This window comes from Heptranchias perlo, chromosome 20 (assembly GCF_035084215.1).
Source record: "Heptranchias perlo isolate sHepPer1 chromosome 20, sHepPer1.hap1, whole genome shotgun sequence".
In the NCBI taxonomy this organism is placed as follows: domain Eukaryota; kingdom Metazoa; phylum Chordata; class Chondrichthyes; order Hexanchiformes; family Hexanchidae; genus Heptranchias; species Heptranchias perlo.
Genome location: NC_090344.1, coordinates 34,927,007 through 34,946,501, shown reverse-complemented (window position 1 = coordinate 34,946,501; position 19,495 = coordinate 34,927,007). Strand labels below are relative to the sequence as shown.

General features: G+C 44.4%; 1 protein-coding gene across 1 annotated transcript in view; it reads left to right on the top strand.

The window, feature by feature from the left end:
* xpo7 (exportin 7) overlaps positions 1-19,495 on the top strand; it is a 113,147-nt gene that overhangs the window by 12,963 nt on the left and 80,689 nt on the right. Inside the window, exon 2 of the mRNA XM_068000994.1 lies at positions 18,971-19,117. Coding sequence (XP_067857095.1) covers positions 18,971-19,117 — 147 coding nt within the window. The remainder of the gene's footprint in view (positions 1-18,970; positions 19,118-19,495) is intronic.

Genomic DNA, 19,495 nt, shown 5'->3' with positions numbered 1-19,495 from the left:
CGGTGAGCAGGTTATTGGTGAGTAAGTGCCGCTTGATAGCACTGTCGACGACACCTTCCATCACTTTGCTGACGATTGAGAGTAGACCGATGGGGCGATAATTGGCCGGATTGGATTTGTCCTGCTTTTTGTGGACAGGACATACCTGGGCAATTTTCCACATTGTCGGGTAGATGCCAGTGTTGTAGCTGTACTGGAACAGTTTGGCTAGAGGTGAGCACTACAGCTGGGATGTTGTCGGGGCCCATAGCCTTTGTTGTATCCAGTGCACTCAACCGTTTCTTGATATCACATGAAGTGAATCGAATTGGCTGAAGACTGACTTCTATGGTGGTCAGGATATCGGGAGGAGGCCGAGATGGATCATCTGCTCAGCACTTCTGGCTGAAGATGGTTTGACAAATCCATTAAAGTTTTTTGAGGGTGTAACCAGCAGGGTAGATAAGGGGGAACCAGTGGATGTAGTGTATTTGGATTTTCAAAAGGAACTCGATAAGATACCACGCAAGAGGTTGTTACACAAGATTAGAGCTCATGGAATTGGGGGTAATATATTAGTATGGATTGAGGATTGGTTGAGGGATAGAAAACAGAGAGTAGGAATAAACAGGTCACTTTCGGGTTGGCAGATTGTAACTAGTGGGTTGCTGCAGGGATTAGTGCTTGGGCCTGAGCTATTTAGATGAAGGGACCGAGGGTAATGTATCCAAGTTTGCTTATGATACAAAACAAGGTGGGAAAGTAAGCTGTGAGGAGCAAGCAAAGAGTCTGCAAAGGGATATAGACAGGTTAAGTGAGTGGGCAAGAAGGTGGCGGCTGGAGAGGAAATGTGAGGTTATTCACTTTGGTAGGAAGAATAGAAAAGCAGAATATTTTTTAAAAGGTGAGAGATTAAGAAATATTGGTAGTCAGAAGGATTTGGGTGTCCTTGTACACAAATCAAAGGAAGTTAACGTGCAGGTACAGCAAGCAAGGCAAATGGTATGTTAGCTTTTATTGCAAGGGGGTTGGAGTAAGGAAGTTTTGCTGCAATTGTACAGGGCTTTGGTGAGACCACACTTGGAGTACTGTGTACAGTTTTGGTCTCCTTACCTAAGGAAGGATATACTTTCCTTAGAGGGGGTGCAACAAAGGTTCATTAGATTGATTCCTGGGACGAGAGGGTTGTCCTATGAGGAAAGATTGAATAGAATGGGCCTATGCTCTCTGGAGTTTAGATGAATGAGAGGTGATCTCATTGAAACATAAGATTCTAAGAGGGCTTGATAGGGTAGATGCTGAGAGGCTGTTTCCCCTGGCTGGAGAGTCTAGAACTAGGGGTCATCGTCTTAGGATAAGGGGTTGGACATTTAGGACTGGGATGAGGAGGAATTTCTTCACTTAGAGGGTCTTGACTATTTGGAATTCTCTATCCAAGAGTGCTGTGGACGCTCAGTCATTGAGTATATTCAAGACTCAGAGCAATTGATTTTTGGAGTCTCGGGGAATCAAGGGATATGGGGATCGGGCGGGAAAGTGGAGTTGAGGTCGAAGATCAGCCATGATCTTATTGAATGGCGGAGCATGCTCGAGGGGCCGTATGGCCTCCTCCTGCTCCTATTTCTTATGTTCTTAGGTGTCCTGGTCCAATTATCCCCCACCCTCTAACTTTGCTTCACCTGAAGACTATATTTGGTCTTCACTCCCTGTGTGCAACGCTGTGTGATATCGACTAGTTATTGGGAGAAAACATGGACAAAGGATTGTGTAAGATCAGCCCCCAAGAAGGGCTTAAATTCAGTACAGGACTGAATGGTGGTCTCCTGTGCTTAAAAAATTCTGGGATTCAATTTCTTGGCTTTTTTTATACAGAGCTTCTTCAAATTATGTTATATCTTTATAAGCCAGCTTCTTAAAGGCGAAACTTTTTGCCTTTGAGAGCTCGGTTCCGCCTGATATACTTCAGATGCTATACTTCAGTTGTTACACTTTAAAGTGTCAAAAGTACATTTTTAAAAGAAGAGAACATAAGCTATTGTTTCCTAACCTAGAGCCAGGAATTTACAAGCATCGTCTAACCTGCAGATTTCCCTGAGGTTGACCTGAGGTTGTGTTTACTCGCAACAATTAGACTGCGAATTATACACGGCATCAGCCCTCTCTGTCTGTGTAACCTCCTTCAACCCTACAACTCTCTGAGAATCTCATCGCTCCTACAATTCTGGTCTCTTGTGCATCCCTGATTTCCATCGCCTCATTCTTGGCAGCCATACCTTCAGCTGCCTTGGCCCTAAGCCCTGGAATTCCCTCCGTAAACCTCTCTACCTCTCTCTCTTCCTTTAAGATGCTCCTTAAAACCTACCTCTTTAAATAAGCTTTTGGTCACCTGCCCTAATATCTCCTTAATGTGCCTCACTGTCAAATTTTGTCTGATAATGCTCCTGAGAAGTGCCTTGGGATGTTTTACTGTGTTAAAGGCGCTATATGAATGCAAGTTGTTGTTAAGGGGACAGGTCAGTTTACGCAAAGCTTCACCGTAGCAGCAGAATAATACATAATGCATTACATACTATAATTCTCCAGTAGTCATAAAATGGCACATCATCTGATTTACTGCGAGCAATGCCACAGGGGACTCGCCAGTAGTTTTAAAAAAAAAAGATGCAGAGTAACTAATGGGTTCAAAGCCCTTCACCAAATCTTGAAGATGATTTGTATTCAAAGATGGACTGTGTCGGCACAGCGTGTTGGATTAGTGATGGGCTGGCAGCAGGTTTGATTATTCCTGCTGTGCTGAGTCTGTGATGTCAGCTGTGTCACTGGTTGCTTTTATATCTAAGGAGTACTGTCGATGGCTCTCGCAACATTATTAGCTTTCCACTTAGCTCTTAATGGTGCATTATTTTGTCAGGAATTACAGTACCAACATGAACAGAAGAGAGCAGTGCACCGACGTCCGTTCGATCGCTACCCTTCCAGGATTGAATTTATATAATATAAAATTACCCGTTGTTGGGAGGTACAAAATTGAGACTCGGAATCTTCCCATAGAGAGGGAAGAGCTGTTCTTGTACGTTCGCAGTCAGAACTGCAGTGGAGGATTCTCCATTTGGCCTCAGACTTCCCTAAGGTGGGGAAGGGGGCACCTAGCCAGGGCTTCTGTTCCCAATTGCTACCCAGTGACCTCTGCTGTAAGTGTGGCCCTCGGGCGAAAACCGATTCGGACTGAGGGGTCTTGCTGACGGTCAAAGCTCACACACAAATAATGGCCACTTAGACTAAGTAGTGCAGGACCTCCAGCGCCCAAGGAATTGCAGTCCTCCCAAGAAAGAGTCAGTGATTGTAAAATTCTTATCCTTGTGTTCAAATCCCTCCATGGCGTCGCCCCTCCCCATCTCTGTAACTTCCTCCAGCCCTACAACCCTGCGAGATCTCTGCGCTCTTCCAGTTCTGGCTTCTTGTACATCCCCGATTGCTTTCGCTCCACTATTGGCGGCCATGCCTTCAGCTACCTAGGCCCTAAGATCTGGAATTTCCTCACTAAACTTCTCCGCCTCTCTACCTCTCCCTCCTCCTTTAAGACGCTTCTTAAAACCTACCTTTTTGACTAAGCTTTTGGTCATCTGTGCTAATATCCCTTAATGTGGCTCGGTGTCAAATTTTGTCTGATAACGCTCCTCTGAAGTGCCTTGGGACGTTTTACTACGTTAATGGTGCTATATAAATGTTGTCTTCTGGAGGAAAGGGGATGGGGGGGTGCGATATTGGTGAGCAGATGAAATGAGTAGACTAGCCTTTGGTCTGCAGGCCACATGATGCCCCTGAGTCCTCAAAACCCAAGCACCTATTTACACTTATATTTCTTACGGCCTGATTTGCTCTGTTTGAATTTTGTGGTCCTGGAGGTTTGGAAAGGGCTGTTCTTAGTGCTGTTGCTAGTTTGGTCGATAAATTCTAGATCAGATCACCGAGATCTGTCAGTATCAGCAACTGGAGATATCTGGGAATTAACGGGAGCAGGGATTGAAAGCAGGGATAATGCCCTCTCGAGGATTCATGATACTCACCTATGCAGCTCACGAAGGTAAAAGGTTTGGACACCTAAAAGCAAAGCTGCGTCTGTCAAAATAGCACGAGTAAAACAGCGTCACATTTCCTTCTGCTCTGACCACACAACATGGATCTCGAGAGTGAGGCTCACATCTCGCTGCTGGCTTGCCTCACTTGCTCTTTATGAATAACAGTCAGTGTGAAAGCTTGTGGCAGTCTCTGTAACTATGGGAGTATTTGTGATCGTCGCTTTGTTTTAAATATAATTTCAGGCCTTTTTTATTTTAAATATATGCAGTGGGAACTGACTACGTTGCAGTTGCAGTTTTATGAGTTGTCCTGGGTGACACGTGGGCTGAGCTCTCATCTCTTTGACAGTCTCATTTGAATATAAGATAACTGAGATTATTTATTTAAACGTCTCTGCATATAAAGAGCGGAAGAATTGACTGTTCAGAAAGCTGCTCTGTACTTGAATTAGATGTATACTGCTGGCACCAATCTGATTGGCAGGCTCCTAACATCATTATTTATATAATGGAATCAAGGATGGCTCCTTTTTCATGACAGCTTTTAAAAAAAAAATTCTCATCTTTGTCTTTAAAACTCTTCCTATGTCTATAACCTCCTCCAGTCCTATAAACTCCCCACTGAACTCTCCGTTCCTCTGACACTTTTTGTGTATCCCTGCTCCTTTCGCTCCACCATTGATGGTTATGGTTATGCCTTCAGCTGCCCAGACCTCACTCTCTAGATTTCTCGCCCTAAAACCCCTCCACCTCCCTCTCCTCCTTTAAGATACTCCTTAAAACCTCTCCTAATCTCTCCTTCTTTGGCTCAGTGTTTGTTTTACCTTGCACCTCTGTGAAGTGCATTGAGATGTTTTTCTGTCTTTTGGACGCTATATCATTGCAAGTTGTTGATTGCTCCCCTGGTATACGTTCGGTTTGGAGTCTTATCGAACCTTTACTAACCGAATGTTCACTTGGGGGACGGGTTAATGCCGACCACTGCTAATCAAGGGACTTGTGATTTTTTTTTAATCCTCGTTAATTCACTTTAGGGAACAAACTTTTTCCTGCTCAATCAAAATTGAGGTTACTATTCTCTCCTCCCCCTGCCCCCCACAGTTTTCTGACCATTTTCCCCTTTCCTCCAAGCGATGACTCATGCTGGGGTACAGTTCCACAGATGATGTCAGCCTGCAATTATCTCACTCGCTGTCCTGCACAGTGGCTAAATGACCGTGGAGGGAGGCAAGACCCTGCTTTTACCAGATGCCCATGTGTGGACTTACATCGAAGAGGTCTTTGACCAGGAGTGAAGACCATAGTTTTGTTTCTCTCTGTCATCCAAAGGCTCTGAAGCCAGATTGGGTGCCTCAGCACAGATGAGTGATCGGACCTCAGTTGTATACCCACACGTTGCATTTACCCACTGAGCCTTGAAGCTCCATTTTTTTTTTAGCAACTAGTGACGAAGGCACCCATTGTTGAAGATGAAATCTAAAGTGAGAAAAGGGCATTCAGCCCATCGGGTCCATCCCGTTCATTGTCCTTGTTGGACATTCCTCTACTCCATGCCCCCAACTGCTGACCCGTTACTATCAGGCTCACTTATCTCTTTTGTCTACCTCCTGGGGGGAGGGGGGAGCTGGGGGTAGTGTCACCATTGTCAACAGATATTAATTTAGCTCCTTTTAAGGTGCCAATTGATCCCAAATTAATTACCTTCTGTCAGTGTCTGTTCTACATATCCACTATGAGATGGGGGGAGGGGAGAGGTCCTTTTAGTCTCTCACCTTTGCTTGTAGCAAACGGGTTAATATCTCCCACTGTGAACCCAACTATACCTGCACAATTGTTTTGTGCCTTGGAGGAGTGCACAGCAGTAGTAGATGTGATGCTCCCAAGCTTCTTCCTTCTCCTGCACTATATTTTTCTCCAATGGAACCATGGCATCCTATCTGTATCTATCTATACATTAAGATACACCAAGGAAATAATGGAAACGAGCGGATCTCTTGGCCATGATTTACAGGTGTGCTGCTTTGTGACAACCGGGGCATGATGGGAAAAATGTAACAGGAAGTAAGTGTGCATTGTATTCAAGACTTTGAATATTTAATAAGGTGGTGAAATCGCTTTCGTATTCTGAACTACAGTAAAGATATTGAACAGGTTGTGTGCCTTACAGGTAGTCCTCCTATGGTGCCATTTGAGTGATGTGTGCATATTTAAGTTTCTCTTTAAAATCCTGGGAACACAAGGCAGCCGGTTTGGAATTAAGCAGAGAACAGTGGGAGATTGAGACCTCGTCGACTTTGCAATTTCATAATTTTCCCTTTTGCGTTCAACCTCGGTATGTTACCTTTAGAGATGTTGGATCCGTTCTGATGTGTGAGCTTTGGAAGACCTCAGTGATCAGGTTGTTTTGCGGGGCGGGACTACTTCTAAGCACAGTAATATACTAAAAAGAAAGAACTTGCATGTATACAGCGCTTTTCACATCATCAGGATATGCCAAAGCGCTTCATAGCCAATTAATTGCTTTTGAAGCGCAGTTACTGTTGTTATGTAGGGAATCGTAGCAGCCAATTTACTCACAGCATGATCCCACAAGCAGCAATGAGATGAATGGCCAGATAATTTGCTCTTATTGATTGTGGGAGGAATGTTGGCCAGGGCACCGGGGGAACTCCCCAGCTCCTCTTTGAGTCGTGCCACAGCATCTTTTACGTCCACCTGAACAAGCAGATCTTGCCTCAATTTAACGTCATGCAAAAGACGTCACCTCCAACAGTGCAGCACTCCCTCAGTACTGCACTGAAGTGTCATCCTGGATTATGGGCTCAAGTCTCTGGACAGGGAGTGCCACCACTGAGCCAAGCTAGCACTATCCTGAGACTGTGCTGCATTCAGTTATAACTCTGCTTGTTCATGACATACAGTCAAGGATGACTCTGGTGCTGTACTCAGCGAATATCATATTGCCGGGGTCTTTCAGAAGAGGCATTAAATTAAGACCCCGTCTGCCTGTCCCGGTGGTTCAGGTGGGCTTTCCAGATGCTGTGGCATTATTGGACGAGGAGTGGGGGTTCCTCCCAACATTCCTACCAGCCAACACCACCAAAAAAACAAATCATTCTTCTCATTGCTATTTGTGGGATCTTTTGTACAAAATGGATGCTTGTTTTTGCCTACACCAGTGGTCAGTGCATTTCTAAGTAACTCACTGTACGTGAAGTGCTTTGCAATGTTTCTGAGACCTACATTACATCAGTGGCAGCACTTCACAAGTACTTGCTGTAAAGCGCTTTGGGACGTCCTGAGGTCGTGAAAGGTGCTGTATAAATGCAAGTCTTTCTTCATCGGGCATGGCATAAATGCAAGTCTTTTAAATAGATGAGCTATACCTGACCATTGGTGGCTTTGATCTGAAATTGACAGGCGGATCAAAACAAGATAATCCGGGCACCTGCTTTGACGCAGTGTTGCACTTAAGGGGATTTTTCAATGTAAAGCTGGGGAGGTCAGGGAGGGGGGTGGGAGAGAGGGGGCGTCATTTAAGCCACTTGAAACCAGCTGGGGCCCATCATGAATGTTCAGTTCAAGGACAGGAGCACAAAGCACTCTCGCCCAACTGTCTCACTACGGTGAAAATTAGCATGATTCTACCCTGTGCTTACATTTGTGCACTTGACTCAGTGTCACTTTATTTCAGCTGCATCACCTGTCAACTTACGTAACTTATTTGCTCACAGACACAAGACATGTTGCTCATGAATTGATGGAGTTGGATTTTACCACGTTTTATACTGTTGCATATTTGATGTTAGCTTGACAAATTGCATTTTTTTTTGTCCAAATTCAAATGAAGGAAGGCAGAGACCCCCTGTGCTGTTTCAGCTTTAAATGCTCCACGATTGTGATTGTGTTCAAAGAAAGGGTCACTAAGTATTTTCTCACTGAGCATGTTAATCAAGGGTGCAAATCCACATCCTGAAGCTCTGGGTTGTAGAGTGCTACATTGAGTCTACAACTTAGAAACAGGCCGTTCGGCCCAACTGATCTATGCCGTCGTTTATGCTCCACATGAGCCAAAGCATGGTGCTCATACACCAATGGTTTTCAAACTGGAGTCTCAGGGTTGGGGGGCGGGGTAGCCCTGCAGATTTTTTCCTTTCAAGTTCTTATCCAGTTCCCTTTTGAAGGCCATGATTGAATCTGCCTCCACCACCCCCTCGGGCAGTGCATTCCAGAACCTAACCATTCGCTGCGTAAAAAGGTTTTTCCTCATGTCACTTTTGGTTCTTTTGCCAATCACCTTAAATCTATGTCCTCTGGTCCTTGACCCTTCCGCCAATGGGGGCGGTTTCTCTCCATCTACTCTGCCTAGACCCTTCATGATTTTGAATACCCTGTATCAAATCTCCTCGCAACCGTCTCTGTTCCAAGGAGAACAACTCCAGTCTATCCACGTAACCAAAGTCCCTCATCCCTGGAATCATTCTAGTAAATCTCTTCTGCACCCTTTCTAAGGCCGTTGCATCTTTCCTGAAGTGCGGTGCCCAGAACTGGACACAATACTCCAGTTGTGGCCGAACCAGTGTTTCATAAAGGTTCATCATGACTTCCATACTTTTGTACTCTATGCCTCTATTTATAAAGCCCAGGATCTCGTATGCTTTTTTAACCACTTTCTCAAACTGTCCTGTCACCTTCAACGATTTGTGCACATATACCCCCAGATCTCTCTGTTCCTGTACTCCTTTTAGAATTGTGCCCTCTAGTTTATATTGCCTTGCCTCATTCTTCCTACCAAAATGTATCACTTTGCATTTTTCTGCGTTAAATTTCATCTGCCACGTGTCTGCCCATGCCACCAGCCTGTCTATATCCTCTTGAAGTCTATCACTATCCTCCTCATTGTTCACTACCCTTCCAAGTTTTGTGTCATCTGCAAATTTTGAAATTGTGCCCTGTACACCCAAGTCCAAGTCATTAATATATATCAAGAAAAGCAGTGGTCCCAGCACTGATCCTTGGGGAACACCACTGTACACCTCCCTCCAGTCCGAAAAACAACCGTTCACAACTGCTCTCTGTTTCCTGTCATTTAGCCAATTCTGTATCCATGTTGCTGCTGCCCCCTTTACTCCATGGGCAATCTTGATGATAAGCCTACCGTGCGGCACTTTATCAAATACCTTTTGAAAGTCCAAAAACACCACATCAACTGCATTGCCGTCATCTTCCCTCTCTGTTACCTCATCAAAAAACTCTTCTTCCAGATGCAAAATACTCATTTAGTACCTCAGCCATCCCCTCTGCCTCCATGAGTAGATCTCCTTTATGGTCCCTAATCCGCCCCACCCCTCCTCTTACTACCCATTTACTGTATACTAATAAAACTTGCTTACTCCAATTATAGCTGGAAAGATGGGTAATTGATGCTTTCTTTCAGCAGTAAGATCAACTGGGGTCCCCTGGGGCTGTGTCATTATTTGCAGGGGGTCCCCTGGGGTGTGTCACTATATGCAGGGGTTCCCTGGGACTATAACATTATTTGCAGGGGGTCCCTGTGAGTGCCAGAATGTGCAGGGGTTCCATGTGACAGTGTCAGTATTTGCAGGGGGTCCCCTGGGACTATGGGAATAATCACAGGGGGTCACCCGTGCAGAAAACGCTCAAAGCTATTGTGACATGTCACCGTGTTATACCACTAGATAGCCTTGGTTATTTGTATTTTAACAATTTCCTTGTTGCTGGCTTAATTTGATCGATTTCCAAGGTAAAGTGGTTGCTAATTGGCCTCACTGTTTTGACTGGTACTGTAAATGAATTAAGCGTAAAGGTGAATCCCACTAATTAGAATGAGTATAAGGCAATCCGATGAATACTGTAGACTGAAATTGTCAGGGTTTTCTGCCAGTAGTGATAGAGATCATGTAAGATTACCATGAGAACATTCAGTTTATTTCGATTAGCAATGCGGGCAGTCTGTAATCCTTTTCCATCATAAAATTTAAATGGCTCATTTGATGACACTCTCGCTTCAGTCAGAAGCTTGTAGGATTCAAGCCCCACTCCAGGACTTGAGCGTATTATAAAGGATGGAGCTTCAGTGCAGCAACGAGGGACTGCCGCACTGTCAGAGATACCAACTTTTGGTTGGGACGTTTAAACTGAGGCCTGCTCGGGTGAACTTAAAAAGATTCGGTTGTACTATATGAAGAAGAGTAGAGAACTCTGCCTGTTCCTCCTTCAACTAACACCACCAGATTCTCTGGTCATTTGCTGTTTATTGGAGATAGCCTGCCAAGTTTCCCAACAACAATGACTGCACTTCAAAAATAATTTATTGGTCTCGATTTGCTTTGGGACATCCCAAGGCACAATGAAGCTCCATATAAATGCAAGGTCTTTCCTTCAGGATTTATATAAAACTGTATGTAGACGATATTTGTGCATTAACAACATACTGAGAATAATTATTCCAAAGTAAACTTGTATAATCCCATGACCTGCTATTGTGTCCTGTAGCATCACAACAGGCTCCGAAAGGTTGCAGATACTTCTCTTGCCCACGAATCAAGTTACCTTTTGTTTATATAACAAGATCAGGACTTGTGCGTGCATAGAATGTTTCTTGCTTCATTATTCTCTGACTTAAGTTGAAACTGGGCCAGTGTATGCACTTTTGAGGGGAGATGAAGGGTGATGGCATAGATTATTCTCTGCAACATTTTCAAAGTGCAGTGTATAGATTTCCTTTATTGGTTTAATGAACTAATGAGAACGTGTAACCAATTATCAGAAGTTTCATGCGACTCAAGTTTTAGTGACCTGCTGTTTTTAGACTTGGACCGGCAGATCATCGATGTGTTTTATAGTTATCATAATCAAGGGCAAAGTAAGTGGTGATCTTAAACAACGGGAAATGAGGAGGGAGGGGGTTGAGTAGAGAAAGTGAAAGGATTCACTCACTAGTGAAAGGATTCACTAACTGCTGAAAGCATCTCAGAAGGTGGTATAAACAGATGATGTCACTGTATTAACTTGATGCTGCTTTCATTATACTGTCACATTATTTACTGCAATGCAGTATGTTTCCCAGTAATCTCCGACTGAATCTCTGTTGTCAGTGTAATACTAGCCATGTGATGTTATTTACTTTCAGCTCCAACGTCACCATCATCCTTATCAATCTTTAACCTGTGTTACACCATCCCTACTTCAGCTTCTTGTGCCCATTGCACAACACAGTGGCGCTAACTATTAAAAATGATAGAGTGCAACTAAATGGCTCCCAGTCCAGCGGTGCCTCGATTTTAAAATTCTCATCCTTGTTTTCAAATTCCTCCATGGCCTGTCCCCTCCATATCTCTGTAACCTCCTCCAGCCCTACAACTTTCTGAGATCTCGGCACTCCTCCAATTCTGGCCTCTTGCGCATCCCCGATTTCCTTCGCTCCACTATTGCCGGCTGTGCCTTCAGCTGCTTAAGTACTGAGCTCTGGAATTCCCTCCCTAAGCCTCCCCATCTCTCTCTCCTCCTCTAAGACGCTACTTTAAAACCTACCTCTGGTCACCTGTCCGATTTTCTCCTTATGCGGCTTGGTGTCAAATTTTGTTTGATAACGCTCCTGTGAAGTGTTTTGGGACTGTTTACTATTGTAAAGGCGGTTTATAAATGCAAGTTGTTGTTGTTACGGTATTCATTCAAATATATTCAGGCATATGTTTTGTGGGACCCACTATGGCGGCTCCCAGGACCCGTGAAGTTCTTTTTATTATTTGTTCTTGAGATGTGGATGATCCTGGCACGGCCATATTTAACTGGCCGTCCCTAGCTGCCGTGACAACTGAATGGCTTGCTGGACCACTTCACAGCATTAAGAGTCAACCACATAGTGTGGGACTGGAGTCACGTGTAAGGATAAGGATGGCAGGTTTCCTCCCCTGTTGTACATTAGCGTACCAGTTGGGTTTTTATGATTATCTGGCAGCTTTTACAGTCATTCTTTCTGGTGCCAACCCACAAATATCTAGAACTACTTGGCATGGTGGGATTTTAACTCGCAACTTCTGGGTTGCTAGTCCAGTACCATAACCATGAGGTTACCTTGTTAGGTGCACAGTTCACTTCCGCTCTATTTGTTGACATCGGAAGTACTACACAATACAAATAGAACTGATGGTAATAACTGCTTCCTGAGTGGTGTTGGCTAGTTGGTGAGTGACATGAGAATTAATTGGAAGCACCATTGCACTTCGTTCTGTAACGTATCAGGGATTTTCATTGCCCAAAAATGACAGCAGTGAAACTATTGCTAGTCTTATGATCTCTGCCTGTGTGAAACGGCCATCAGACAGCAATGAATAAGAGTTTGGAATGGTTGGGGGTCAAAGCACATTGACTTTGGACAAACCCAGTGGTCCAAACAGTCATTTGACGGGGCCCACTGTAGTAATCAGCACATTGTACCCAGTGCCCTGACCACAAAGAAACAGTTGCTGGAAAAGATATTTTATGAGCAACACATTCACACAATGTTGTGCTGATGAGACTGTTCTAATGTACATCAATCAGCTGAGTCCTAATTACTTTTGTTGTGTGGTAAATTCAGGGTGAAAGCAATGATCCGAGACTGTGTTTAAAGGGTGGCAGTTTGATCCATTGCAAGGTCTATGTAAATAAATTAAAAACATGTTATCTCTGTAATAAACTGGCTGTTTGAGCAGAAGCTTGACCTTAACTTTTCGAATTTAATTTGCCAGCCATACCATAATTGTTCTTGGCACAATACAAATAGAGTTGATGGTAATAACTGCTTCCTGAGTGTTGTTAGCTAGTTGGCGGTGAATGACATGGGAATTAATTGGAAGCCCCATTGCACTTCCTTCTGTAACATATCAGGGATTTTCATTGCCCAAAAACGACAGCAGTGAAACTATTGCTGGTCTTGTGACCTCTGCCTGTTGAGTATAGTTATCTCGCAACAGGTCAAAACTCGTGGGCCTTTCACTCTTGCAAGATTTCTGAAGCACTAAGTTGTGTCTGCTTACTTTGGGATATTTTCATTATTATTAGAACAGCCAGCCGAGCTGGTAGCTCTTGGACAAAAGAGATCAGGGTAGTCTGGTTGCTGTTTGCAAACTGCCATCTGCATTCACTTAACTCCCCTGTGATAAACAGTATGATAATGTTTTGGTGACATTAACCAGCCCACACCGACTTTGCAGTGAAAGGGTTTCCCTTTTGCTGTGTGGCGAGGGCCCCACTGGGTCTCTCGGGACCCATGAAAGTTCAGTTGCAGAACCTCGTAAAAGGTGTGGACTTCACCTCCCTCCATTGTCAACGTGGCATCGGCAACAGAATTAAAATTGAAGCATAAAAGGAGGTTGACTCAATGGATTGCTGCTGATGTGAAACCTCCGGCAATTGGGGGTTAGCACTGAACTGCAGATCCGAGGCTGCAATGTAAACACAGTCTTCTCTAATCTAGATTCCAAACTGCATAGTGTTACGGGGTACCGCTAAAAGCATGATGACACCAGCTATTTACTAAGCGCTTCCCATTTTAAAGTTCAAGGCTTTATTTAAATCTGAATTGGCAGTTTTGCAACTAACCTGATCGAGTTCTTTGAGGAAGTAAGCAGGATGGTGGTACTCCTGTTGATATGGGTTTCAGCCATGGCTCAGTGGGTAGCACTTTCGTCTCTGAGTCAGAAGATCGTGGGTTCAAGTCTCACTCCAGAGACTTGAGCGTAAAATCTAGGCTGACACTCCAATGCAGTACTGAGGGAGTACGGTTAGAGGTGCTATCTTTCAGATAAGACGTTAAACCGAGGCCCCGTCTGCCTTCTCAGGTGGACATAGAAGATCCTATGGCATTATTTTAAAAAAGAGAATGCGATTTCTCCACGGTGTCCTGGCCAATATTTATCCTTCAACCAACACCACTAAAACAGATTATCTGGTCATTTATCTCATTACTGTTTGTGGGAGCTTGCTGTGCACAAATTGGATGACGCGTTTCCTACATCACAACAGTGACTACACTCCAAAAGTACTTCATTGGCTGTGAAACTCTTTGGGATGTCCTGAGGTCGTGAGAGGCGCTATATAAATGCAAGGCTTTCTTTTTATATACCTTGTTTTCCAAAAACATTCAGTGAAGTATCAAATAAACAACTGTTGTTTGGGTAGATCGTATGCTCGTTTGGTTGAAACCGCATAGACATGGGGTTGTCGTTGATTGGGAGCGATCTGAATGGGACCTGGTCATCCATGTTGGGACCATTGCTGTTTGTCATTTTCATTCATAATTTAGATGATGGCATAAAATGTAGAGACATGCAGCCTTCAAAGGGATGTGATTGAAGTATTCAAAATGATGACGGGATTGATGCCGTTAGATAGATTATTTGAGAAGGGTAGGGATGTGGGACTAGAGGACATAAATGAAATTATTAGGTAAAGAGTTAGGTTTAATATCTGGAATGACTTCTTTTCACAAGAATCACCGTCCTCTGGAATAGACCTAAATAAGCAGTACGGCACTTTATAGGTGAACTGGGCAGGTTGTGAGTGAAGAAGACATTACCAGTTTTGGGAGGTAAGTTGCCAGATAGCTATGATTAAGAGGACTACTACAGCTTCCTGGAGCCTTGCTTAATTACTTCAGGCTATTGGAGAGGAATTTGAGTATTTTTCCTACACTGGTATCAGGTTTTTTTCTCTTTTTTTACCTCGTCCTGGAGATTGCCTGCTTAGGGGGTGGGGCAATGTGTGCTTAGTTGCATCACGTCAAGAAGGGGCGGGCTTGATAGAACAATGGTTCGTATGTTCAGTTACCGTTGTAAACTCATATTGCTGGGACGTAGGGTGGCATATGTTACTGCATGGATAAATGCCACAGAGTGACAGGATAGAGATTCTCCCACTACGATTCCCCATATGCTGAGTTTCTAACCTCAGCAGTGTGAATGGTGCTGAATTCAAGCAGGGGAGAGATGAATATTAGGGTTGACTGGGACTCACTGTCTGAGATATCTGTTCAAGCATGCCATCCGTAGGAGCCTGGGAATAAGTTGCTTGCTCACATGCTGCTTGGCAATAGGTTGTGGCACAGGCAGATCCAAGGAGATGGGAGAAAGTGACTTGCAAAATGGGGAAATAAAATATTATATTCTATGTCCCCATTCCTAGGTCCTAGTTTAATAATGGGTAGCTTTCGAAATGTGCTGTTCTGTACATACAGTATCAGGATGGGAAAACCTCTCTGCAGAGATTACCACCTTGTAGATTGAAACATGATCTGGAAAATCATTCAGAGAATCTTACAGACTCGCCCTTATCTGCAGAGTGCAGCAATGTGTGGTTTTATTTACCAAGGATCCGCCACAGTACCATGTGATCGCATGGATCACCAGTGTCATACCCTCTCTGTTTTGAGTAATTTGGGCACAGTTGAATGACAAATTCATATTTATAACAAGAGTCGAGCCTTTCATTTAAGTAGTTTCTAAAGTTTAATTTTATGTAGCTGTCCTTCCAAGGTGGGCTACAACTCCCGAGAAGTGCACAAGAGATGTCAAGCATCCTTTGCCATTGGATAAATATATATCCCCCACCATCAACATCCTGGGGGTCACCATTGACCAGAAACTTAACTGGACCAGCCACATAAATACTGTGGCTACAAGAGCAGGTCAGAGGCTGGGTATTCTGCGGCGAGTGACTCACCTCCTGACTCCCCAAAGCCTTTCCACCATCTACAAGGCACAAGTCAGGAGTGCGATGGAATACTGTCCACTTGCCTGGATGAGTGCAGCTCCAACAACACTCAAGAAGCTCGACACCATCCAGGACAAAGCAGCCCGCTTGATTGGCACCCCATCCACCACCCTAAACATTCACTCCCTTCATCACCGGCGCACAGTGGCTGCAGTGTGTACCTTCCACAGGATGCACTGCAGCAACTCGCCAAGGCTTCTTCGACAGTACCTCCCAATCCCGTGACTTCTCCCACCTAGAAGGACAAGAGCAGCAGGCACATGGGAACAACACCACTTGCACGTTCCCCTCCAAGTCACACACCATCCCGACTTGGAAATATATCGCCGTTCCTTCATCGTCGCTGGGTCAAAATCCTGGTGTGGAGATGCCGGTGATGGACTGGGGTTGACAATTGTAAACAATTTTACAACACCAAGTTATAGTCCAACAATTTTTATTTGAAATCTACAAGCTTTCGGAGGCTTCCTCCTTCCTCAGGTAAATGTTCAGGAGCTCCTCGAAGCCTACGCATTTATACATATAGAACAATACATGGTGTTTACAGACTGCCCCTGCAACTGCCTGTTACCAAGGCAATCACCATGTTCAGACAGAGAGCTGTCACCTACAGAACCCCCGAATACATGGAACTCCCTTCCGAACAGCACTGTGGGAGAACCTTCACCACACGGACTGCAGCGGTTCAAGAAGGCGGCTCACCACCACCTTCTCAAGGGCAATTAGGGATGGGCAATAAATGCTGGCCTCGCCAGCGACGCCCACATCCCATGAACAAATAAAAAAAATATATTTTAAAACCCTGTATTTCGTAGGAGGAGTTCACAGTAAAATGGTTAAGCTATGCCGTCTTTTTGGGCTTCACTCTTTTGGTCTATTGTGTGCAATAAAATAGTGACCGTTCTATTTCTGAGGATTTCAAGGAAGTTAGCAGACTATAACTCAATTAGCCTTATATTGATCACATCACCAAGTTGTTAGTCCCCATGTGTAAACATTAGCACTCCCACTGTCGTGGCTGGTTAATGCAGTGTAACAGTGCCACTTTGATTCAGCAGATCACCATTAATGTCGATCCGTGTTACTGTCGATCCGAGAGAATTCTAAAAGTGAAATCTTGTTATCTCCATGCTGCGCACAACTGGATCCTCATTGCCTCTGTGCAGCGCACAACTGGATCCTCGTTGCCTCCATGCAGCCACAACTGGATCCTCGTTACCTCCATGCGGCGCACAACTGGATCCTCGTTGCCTCCATGCACCGCACACCTGGATCCTCGTTGCCTCCATGCGGCGCACAACTGGATCCTCGTTGCCTCTATGCGGCGCACAACTGGATCCTCGCTGCCTCCATGCTGTGCACAACTGGATCCCCATTACTTCCATAGCACCTTTCACAACCTCAGAATGTCCTACAGCACTTCACAGCCAATGAATTACTATTGAAGTGCCGTCACCATTGTAATGTAGGCAAACGCAGCAGCCAACTTGCACACAGCAAGATCCCACAAACAGCAAGCAAGATAAATCATCAGTTAATCTGTTTTGGGCAGTGTAGGATGATGGAGGAATGTTGTCCAGAATATCGCGAGAACTCCCCTGCTGTTCTTCAGTTAGCGCTGTGGGATCTTTTGTATCCACCTGAACAAGCAGACAGGGCCTCGGTTTAACATCTCATCCGAAGGACGGCGCCTCCGACACTCCCTCAATACTGCACTGGAGTTTCAGCCTGGATTATGTGCTCAAGTATCTGAGTGGGGCTTCTTGCTCGAAAGCGAGAGTGCACTCACTGAGCCAAACCTGGGTTTTAAGGCTCTGTAGGTTGTAGGATGCCAGCAAGGTTGGGAAAGGCAAGGAGTTCTACAGCTGGGAAAGAAAATTAGAGTAGGAACGGATTTGATGAGTCTGAGTTTGTCTGCAGCGAGGATCTGGGGAGGAGGAATGTTAAAGTTGACCAGTACTCAGGCAGAACTCTGACAATGGCGTGGCTCTGATATTGATCTTTGACTTTGGGTCGTACGTAAGTGGGGTTTAACATACAATAATGGTAATTGGATGTCATTCACAGCACTGCCTGACAGTTTGGTATTGAATCAGGTTCATGCCAGTGGGGGACACATTGCTACTAGCACAGAAAATACATTGGAGGTGGGCATTATGCCTTCGCTGGTTTGGTTGGAAGATGCATGACATTATCTAAAACCTGTCGAGGTTTAGTTACAGATAATTCAGATTTGTCTTCACTAAAAATTTGAATTATCCAATAATTTGATTCAAGCAACTTTGAATTAACTTTGAGTCAACTGTATTCTAATTGATCTGTGCAAGTTTAAAAAAGAGCTATCCTCATGCTTATGAGCTCTCAGTGAAGCAGGGGCATTTCCATGTGCTTTGCTTCCTTCCTTCACCACAATAGAAAAGTTTAACAAACCAGCAGTGTATCTTTTCATAACCATGCACATCACAGATTTTTTTGTGATGTAGGTTTTATTTCCACTGGTGAAGTTGGTGGCAAGTCCTTCAAACACTCTAGTTTCTGAGTTACATAGCTATTTTACTTGTTAGGTGCCAGCCGTGGCTCAGTGGGTAGCACTCTCGCCTCTAAGTCAGAAAGTTGTGGGTTCACGTCCCACTCCAGAGACTTGGCTGACACTCCCAGTGAGGGAGTGCTGCACTGTCAAAGGTGTCGTCTTTCAGATGAGATGTTAAACCGAGGCCCTGTCTGCCCTCTCAGGTAGATGTAAAAGATCCCTTGGCACTATCGAAGAAGAGCAGGGAAGTTCTCCCCGGTATCCTGGCCAATATTTATCCCTGAACCAACATCACTAAAACCGATCATCTGGTCATTATCACATTGCTGTTTGTGGCACCTTGCTTTGCGCAAATTGGCTGCCACGTTTCCTATGTTACAACAGTAACTACACTTCAAAAGTACTTAATTGGCTGTAAAGCATTTTGGAACATCCTGAGGTCATGAAAGGTGCTATATAATTGGAAGTCTTGCTTTTGCTTTCTTTGTGTAGAAATGACCCTCTAACCTCAATCTCTCACCCTGTAAGTTCTGGAGTTGAAAGTAATATAAAACTGGCCGCAGTTTACAGTGTGTTTCAATAACCAGCACATTATTTATCATTGCAGAGCTTAGCCCAGCTAGAGATACTGTGTAAACAGCTCTATGAAACCACTGACACATCCACAAGGTTGCAGGCGGAAAAGGCCCTGGTTGAATTCACCAACAGCCCGGACTGTCTGAGCAAATGCCAACTGCTCTTAGAGAGAGGAAGTGTAAGTACCATCGGCTGTTAAGTACTTTTTCTGGCGGTATTTTGTAGACAGTTAAAATGGCATGGAAATACAAAATGGCATAAGAAAGCTTGGATTGTGAAATGGGCCAATCGCCCCACTTCGTTCATTCATGACTACCTCAGTCATGGACTCTTCTCTACCCCCCAGATCTCTACACTCTCTCCTTAACTCTGACGTGAACCAAATTAAAATCTCTATACACTTCAGTCGCCTTTCTTGGTAGGTATTGATCCAGTTCCTTTTTAAACATATCAATGAATGCCTCAGTTTCTGTTGCTTTACAGTTGTGTGCCGCTGGGCTCCCAGTAATGCAGTTGATAAGAACAAAGTCATTGTTGGCTAACAATAATTTTTATA